This window comes from Dicentrarchus labrax, unplaced genomic scaffold (assembly GCF_905237075.1).
Source record: "Dicentrarchus labrax unplaced genomic scaffold, dlabrax2021, whole genome shotgun sequence".
In the NCBI taxonomy this organism is placed as follows: domain Eukaryota; kingdom Metazoa; phylum Chordata; class Actinopteri; family Moronidae; genus Dicentrarchus; species Dicentrarchus labrax.
This window is the reverse complement of record NW_026136723.1, coordinates 15,761,924-15,769,323: the sequence shown is the minus strand read 5'-3', so window position 1 is coordinate 15,769,323 and position 7,400 is coordinate 15,761,924. Positions and strand designations below refer to the sequence as shown.

The 7,400-nt window shown below is 42.8% G+C and overlaps 1 protein-coding gene across 1 annotated transcript; it reads right to left on the bottom strand.

The window, feature by feature from the left end:
• Positions 1-4,854: 4,854 nt before the first annotated feature.
• On the bottom strand, positions 4,855-7,134 carry LOC127358258 (ras-related protein Rab-25). Its single transcript, XM_051391235.1, has 5 exons — positions 6,794-7,134; positions 6,070-6,265; positions 5,690-5,883; positions 5,434-5,514; positions 4,855-5,348 (listed from the first exon to the last, which is right to left on the bottom strand). Exons 1-5 carry the CDS (start codon positions 6,828-6,830, stop codon positions 5,221-5,223), a joined length of 636 nt encoding a protein of 211 aa, XP_051247195.1. The 5' UTR covers positions 6,831-7,134; the 3' UTR covers positions 4,855-5,220.
• Between the last annotated feature and the right edge of the window lie 266 nt (positions 7,135-7,400).

Sequence of the window (7,400 nt, the reverse complement as noted above, 5' to 3'; positions counted from 1 at the left end):
TCCTCATCTTTGTTAAGTTACTTATTCAGCTGTTTAGCTAATATCAAAGGCAATATGCAGGGAAGAGAATGAGGGGAAATCCTTCCCCTCCAGGCCACAGTGTGACTCCTGTCTGCACGCTTCCCTCCTGGACTGCTGTCTTCTGAAGGAGCCCTGAGTTCCTCTTTTACGCTTCTGTAAACTGGTTTCCCGTCCTCACTTTTCTCTCGGGCTCGTGGTATTTTTAGATGCATCCTAGAGCTTTCACCGTGCCCAGAGGAAACTACACACGACACACAGTCCAGCTGAAAACATCACAAACTGTCACGCAGGCTTATGCATATATGCATGCACTCACTCACACTGAAAAACAACTCTAGTATGTTCATGTCTGTCTTTTTGTCTTGCACACACACACACACACACACACACACACACAAACACTCACACTCTCCTGTATCTCTTGGCAGTGACCTTGTTTCAACTTTCTTGTCCTTAAGCCCAAACATGTTCCCCCCCACTCAGTGTCAGGAACTTAGACAACAACATGTGTTTTCCCACAATCTCCAACTCCTGGGAGATTTAGCTCAGGAAGGCCATCATTTCAACAACTGCTGGGCCCAAAATGCACACACACTGCCTCCGCGTGCTCTTGTGCTTGAACTACCAAGTATTCCAATTAGTGGTGCACATAAAAAGGGAATATATTTCTAATTAGAAAGTGCAGCCCTCGCTACATGTGAAATGAATAAGGCCCCACTCAGGGGCATTCTGTAACATGATTCAGTGGATCAAAATAATATGTGATGTGCTTCTTTAGGAATAGCCATCTTAATGCTCAGGACATATCTCCTGGCTGAGCCATTTCATCTGGACTGTACCTCCAGCCACGAGCAGCATGGAACAAAAGCTGAGGAGGAGAAAAATACACATATGGAAATATCTACTCATAAACGCAATCAAACGCCCCTTTTGTCACTTACTGTATTGCCAGACGTTTTGTTTTCCTCTGAGAAAGAGCAGAGCACTTTTAGGGGCTGGGTGGTATTATTGGCTTTACAACCCCCCCTGGGAGGAGCGGCTGAAAAGTTTCTCTAAGAGTCACACGTTATGGAACCACAGGTTTTCATACACTAGTTTTAGCCAGGTGTCGTCTTTTCCTCAAGTTGTGCCATGAAGTGGTGGTGTGAAACTTTGTTCTGATGGGTGAAATGTTGGACCAGCTGTCAGAAAATGTCTGGTTCAGTGGATTTGTGGTCGGTGCGGCAACATGAAACCAATGACTGTGAATAAAAGACGTTATTACGCTAATGTGACTGAAAAAAGTTGCCATTCACCGACTTAAACATGATCTGCCTCCCTGCTCTCCAGATGTCATCACTTAAGCACAAATATACACTCAGCAGAAAGCTCACCTGAGATAATATGTTAATGACAACCCTGTTTCACACTGTTTCTGGTCTCAGGTTTCAGCTGAAAGCAGCACTCAAATAATAGCTGGCTGCTGCATCACTTTACACCTGCAGCCGTTTAGCATCACAGAATCACAGACAAACACCGCGGCTGTCATGGCAACTGAGGTATGTAATATTATGTTAAGTGAACCGACGGCGAGGCTCACGGCTCTGTTTGTCGCTGGCAACCTGTTTAATTGCACACCGGAAAGGAATCTTGTGACCCCAGCTGGGCCTTGAATACGGACGGCCAAGCACAACAGGCTACCTTATGAAATTAGAGGCTTTTAAAGAAGTTAATTGACTATACTACATAGGGAGGTGATACAGGCCCACAAATGCAGACACATACAGTGATGGAAACAGTTTGGGGTTTTTTTGTGTGTGTTTTAATCTCATAACAAGCTGAGCTGAGACTAAACAGCTCAAGTCTTCAAGCAGGAGCGATAAACACACTCTTTAAGATTTTCTCTGCAATCACCTCCAGGCAGTAATCCACCTCGCAGCTCGTTTTCAGCTTTCTACCGACTGCGCATTTTGGGGAGTAGAGAGTCTGAGCACACAGCCACCCATCAGCTCACCTCTCCCTTTGATTGGTCGCCATAACAACATCACCATGGTAATCAGCGTGCATTGACTTTGATTCTATTTATGTGTTGATGTCGGCTGACGTGGAAATCTCGAATGTGTGTGTTCTCCGCTGACATGCGCTGACAGATGATGGAGGAATGCAGGCTGTCACAGGCTCCTGTGTTTGGACTTTGTTTGCATGCAGAGATGCAAGCACGTGCACACACACATACCCCCCCCCCACACACACACACACACGCCACATCACCTAATTTAACACATCGGTAACAAATAACTTTGGCTGTCAATAGCAGGTGTACTTTCAAGACTTCTGTATTTAAACATAATCTTTTAATATACCACACATATCATTGCTGTCCAATGAATATCCTGTATCTCTAAATTTGGCTGGGATCATGGACTGAATTAAAAAAACACTATTATGTGAAAAATCATTGTCACAAAGTTGCAGAGAATGTTTTTTTTTTTTTTTACCTGTATATGAGTAATACCATAAACAGATAATCAGATAAATAAAAGACGAGAGTCACCGTGTTTTTTGAGCTTTTGTGTGTGCGTGCCAATGGAAGTTTGCAGGGTCTTTTGTCGGTCTCTGGTAATCGCATGTGTAAACAAACAAACAAACAAACAAACACAGGAAGAAGAAATAAACACTCTGCAACCACACTGCAAAGCCCAAAACCAAGTCGGAAAAAGTCAGAGAAACAGCAAGGCTACGTAGATGATTGATTCCATAAGTACAGAGTTTTAGACAAGATCCATGCTCCATGGGGTCAAAGGTCACAATAATCCCCACACAGATGTGATGCAACTGTAGATTCTCTGGGGGACAAAATTCCCCGCAAAGTGCTGGAGGATAAGGTATTGTAAATGGGACATAAACAGCTCCATGTTGGGGTCAGAGGTACCGTACCACTCATCACTTTTAGCATATAGGAGTCCTGCTTTCAGACACACTTTTTACAGTCTACACATGTCTAGTAGCATGTGGGTAATAGCCACCACATGTATGTGCTAAATCCAAGTCTTTCCAACCACTGTGAGTGCTTTACCTTCAAGGCGAGGTCAGAAAGTAGTCTACACACAGATCCAGGAGGAATTTGCGATAATCTGCAAAGCCGTAGAAGAAAATCTACTACAACTTCCCTCATCCTGACTAAGAACAGAGAGCTTTTACTTTTTTAATTTCAGGATTTTTGCAAACATAACGCTTAGCTCTAGGCTCAGGACAGGGGGAGATTTACAGATATCATGACCAGGATTTCAACCTGCGCAGCCTGTTCAGCCTGCGTGGATTATTACACCAGATGCTTTTACTCAGCCCATAAAAATATCCTCATTCACAGGAAATAATTAAACATTTACTGCCCGGTGCAGAGCCTTCCCTATCGTATTTTCATAAGAGAAACTTAATAAAAGCATTTGTGGTCATTTCACTGTAGCAAAATGATCTCCGTGAGAGGAATCTTGCTTGGGGACACCACACACACCACAGTAAAGGCTCCTAATGCACATCTGTGAGCCAGAGATATCTGTCCAGAATGTCATTAACTACCACTGCTGTAGATTTATATTCTCCCAGTCGTGCCAGATGAGCCTGTATAATTACATCCATAGTCTGGAGATCATCTGCATACACACACCATCACGGACATAAAACCATAAAGTCTGTGAATGGATTTAATATTTGTGAGAAACGTGTAAATTAATTCCCTACTTCTTGGGAACGCTGATTAGCTTGTCAAGAGGGCATCAGAGGTTGCTGCCATGGCGACAACACTGCAGCGCCCCATGAGCTTAATATCGTGACCGTTAATAGAATGAACAGTGGGATGAGATGGTAATATGAGTTGTACTGGAGTTATTAAGGAAATGAGAGAAGGACTAAATGCATTGCACTGCACAGTTCTGATGCTTTAAACTGAACTTACAGTGTCACCACTGCCATCTACAGGCCAAGACGAGACACAACACCTGCAACGATAGTAAAACACTGTTGCCAACTGTTTTTGAGTGTGACCCCTTAAAAAGAAGTAATGCCTCCTAGAATCCCCCAGTAGGGTCCATGTCTACAAGATGTGAGACCTTTTTTTCTTCCTTCTTTCATTTCATGAATAATTTTTGGAGATGTAAGGAAGTAAATCTACTATGTTTTCACAAGATCAAACAAAAGACAATGGTACATAATATTGTGCAGCGGACTTTCTGTTTTTCTTATTTTCTAGTAATCATTTCTCAACCCGCTGAGAACCACTGCTGTATACTGTCTGACTTTATATTATAGGTGTTTTATTCAGAGACAAAGTACATTACTAAAGTACTGTGCTTAAGTATAATTTTGAAGTACTTCTACTCAAGTACAGTTCAGATGGAAATATTGTACTTTTTACTCCACTACATTCATTTGACATCCCTAGTTGCTGATTACCTTGCAGATCCAGATTTTAGATAAAATACGATTAACAAATAAAATACTGCTCATTTTAATAGATTAAACTACGCAGTAACATATAAATTATTTAAAATTTGCCTCATCTCGACCAGCATCAACATGCTTACATCAATACTGTAATATATACAATAGTATAATACTCAGAAATGTGTTCCGCATGACAGCTGATACTGATAATTATATTATAACTATATTTTGCTGCTAAAACTAGTAGTATTACATTGGGATATCACTACTTTTACTTACATAAAGGATTTTTTTCCATCACTGTTTTTACTTCACTTCTACCCTTTCTCTTATTCCCTCATCTAGTTTGGATAATGCGTTTAATGCAGATAATAAATTCATGTCTTTGTGAGGTAATTACATGCAGCCAGAAAAACATAAATAATTTATTCCAAATAAATCCCAGTGCATTCCTTTATAAAAGCAATACAACGCCACAACACAACATGATCAAGGGGGGGAAAGCACAGCTATCTGTAGTAAAAAAGCTCCCATTAGCCACCACAAGAAATATTATTATGTATTAAATAGATATTCTCAATATTTGCATCCCTTAATCAGATTTATACTGTACAGCTTTTATATTTAAAGAGGTTTGTACATTGACTCCTCGAGTGTCAAGCAGGTACCTCGCTCTTCAAATTGGGTGTGAATGATGCCATGCATAAGCATGAATGATAGCCAAGCGTGATTCTGGTTCAGCGTGGACAGAGCAGATCTTTACAGGGTATCAGTCTGTTAGGAGCTCTTGCAGCAGGTCCTGCCCCCCTCCTGAGCCTCACTGGTGGGTCCGATGGGGCTGGACAGAGTCACAGCGCTGATGGAGCCACGGGTCACCTCTCTGCTGGCCACCTTCTTATGGATGGCTGGAGATAATAATGAATACACGTCAGTAGGTAATTCAAAGAACCCAGATTAACTGAGGGTGTTTGGAAACACTGACTGAACTACCTGTGAGGATTTCATTGAAAGCAGCTTCTACATTGGTGGAGTCCAACGCTGATGTCTCCATATACATAAGACCTCTCTTCTCTGGGTTGGTCCGAGGGGTGAGAGCAAGGAAGGCAAAGATCACAATTTAAGGAGCAAAATGTCTGGTACTGAGTATTAGATACACTTTTCATGATCACATGAGACCCAGTTATATAAAGTAGGAAATCATGACTTGACAACATTCAAAAACAAAGACAACAAAAACTTAACCAACCTGCAAAGTCCTTGGCCTCCTCTGTGGGCACGGTCCTGAGGGTCTCCAGGTCTCTCTTGTTTCCCACCAGCATGACCACGATGTGAGGGTCTGCATGGTCATACAGCTCCTTCAACCATCTCTCTGCGCTCTCATAGGTCAGGTGCTTGCTAATGTCGTAGACCAACAGTGCTCCAACTGCTCCCCTGTAATACCTGTAAGCCCACACAGACATGACTTGGATCTTCAATTCAGGAACAGGAAGCTGTTGTTGTAAAATGTGTGATGTGTGTGACGGACAACGCTGATGTGAGATTTCTTTTGTGTATATGTGTGTGTGTGTGTGTGTGTGTTTGTATGTGTGTGTATATGTGTGTGTGTGTGTGTGTGTGTGTACTCACGCTGAGGTGATGGCCCTGTAGCGCTCCAGCCCAGCTGTGTCCCAGATTTGGGCTTTGACGGTGAAGTTATCCAGCTGAACGGTCCGGGTGCTGAATTCGACGCCGATGGTGGTGCGACTGTCGTGAGTGAACTCATTCTTGGTGAAGCGAGACAGAAGGTTGCTCTTGCCTACGCCAGACTCCCCTATCAAAACGACTAAACAAGCACAGATGGGAGTAGTCAAAATCTATTCATTACAAATACCATGATACAACTTTAGCTTTTTACTGTTTTATGAACCTTAAAGTCAAATCTAAAACAGCTAATTTGTCAAAACTAAAACTTTCTGTAATGAATCAGATATCCTTTATCTCCTCTGACACGTGTAGACTTTCTGTCACCCTCACGAGACGCCAGACACCGTGACATCACACAAAAGTAGCAGATCTAACCTGTGGCTGACTTTACTTTGGCATGAATGGAATGTAAAGACACGATGGAAAAGACACACCAATCAGTTAAAAGTCTCTTTGCAAAGCAGGAAATGTAACATGACGTTTCTTCAACAGGCCAAAGGTCAAATGGTTTATAGCCAAATAGACAGAAACCGATCACTTCCTGCTTTCCTTCTCTCTCCTCTTCAGAAATGGGAGCAGGCAGTTACAACCAGTTGCACCTGACAGCTTGAACATGTATAGAAGTCTCTCTTCTTACACAATCACAGCTTGAGTAAACACGACTCACCTTTGAAGACGAAATTATACGACTCGTCAGACCCCATGCTGCATTCAGTGGCGAAGGGTTGCTCTGTCACTTGGCAAATATCCTGGAGCCACTTTCAATATTAGTTAAAAAAACAGGCAGATAGAAAAACAAATACAGCCTTCACTCCCCTTTCCCTCCTTGCAGTGTGGAGAGTGAGAGAGTTCAGGTGAAAATGGAGGAGAAAAAGAGAACAGGCTCAGCTGCACCCACCCGCTTCCTTCTTCATCTGTGGATAGGGGTAATTCCTGATTGAGGACAAGCTGACAGGCAGGCAGGGAGGGCAGGAGTCTTGTGGCCTGCCGATCCCTCATCAGCTGACACCAGAGGGGCGGCTGGAGAGCAGGTGTAACAGGTAGAACCACTTGCAGGTATTCATCCTGAACAGACTCCACCCTCTGCTACGCTCTCCTTTTACTCTGTGACGTGGTTCATTTGCATGACATTACAGCTCACCTAACAGGTGGATCTGTGTACCAGAGCCTGACGCCATTTTGACACTTGTCTGATGCCTACAGGGATGTGGGTAGGAACTGTGATTTGGACTGTTGGACTACTATTCATGTTTTATTTTAATTGTGCATGTAAT

Coding starts and splice junctions, on each gene's coding strand:
- LOC127358258 (XM_051391235.1), bottom strand. CDS start 6,830: ATGGGGTCTGACGAGTCGTATAATTTCGTCTTCAAAG. Junction 5,515..5,689: donor GGAGGCCAAGGACTTTGCAG/GTTGGTTAAGTT, acceptor GGACCAACCCAG/AGAAGAGAGGTCTTATGTAT. Junction 5,349..5,433: donor TTTCAATGAAATCCTCACAG/GTAGTTCAGTCA, acceptor TATTATCTCCAG/CCATCCATAAGAAGGTGGCC.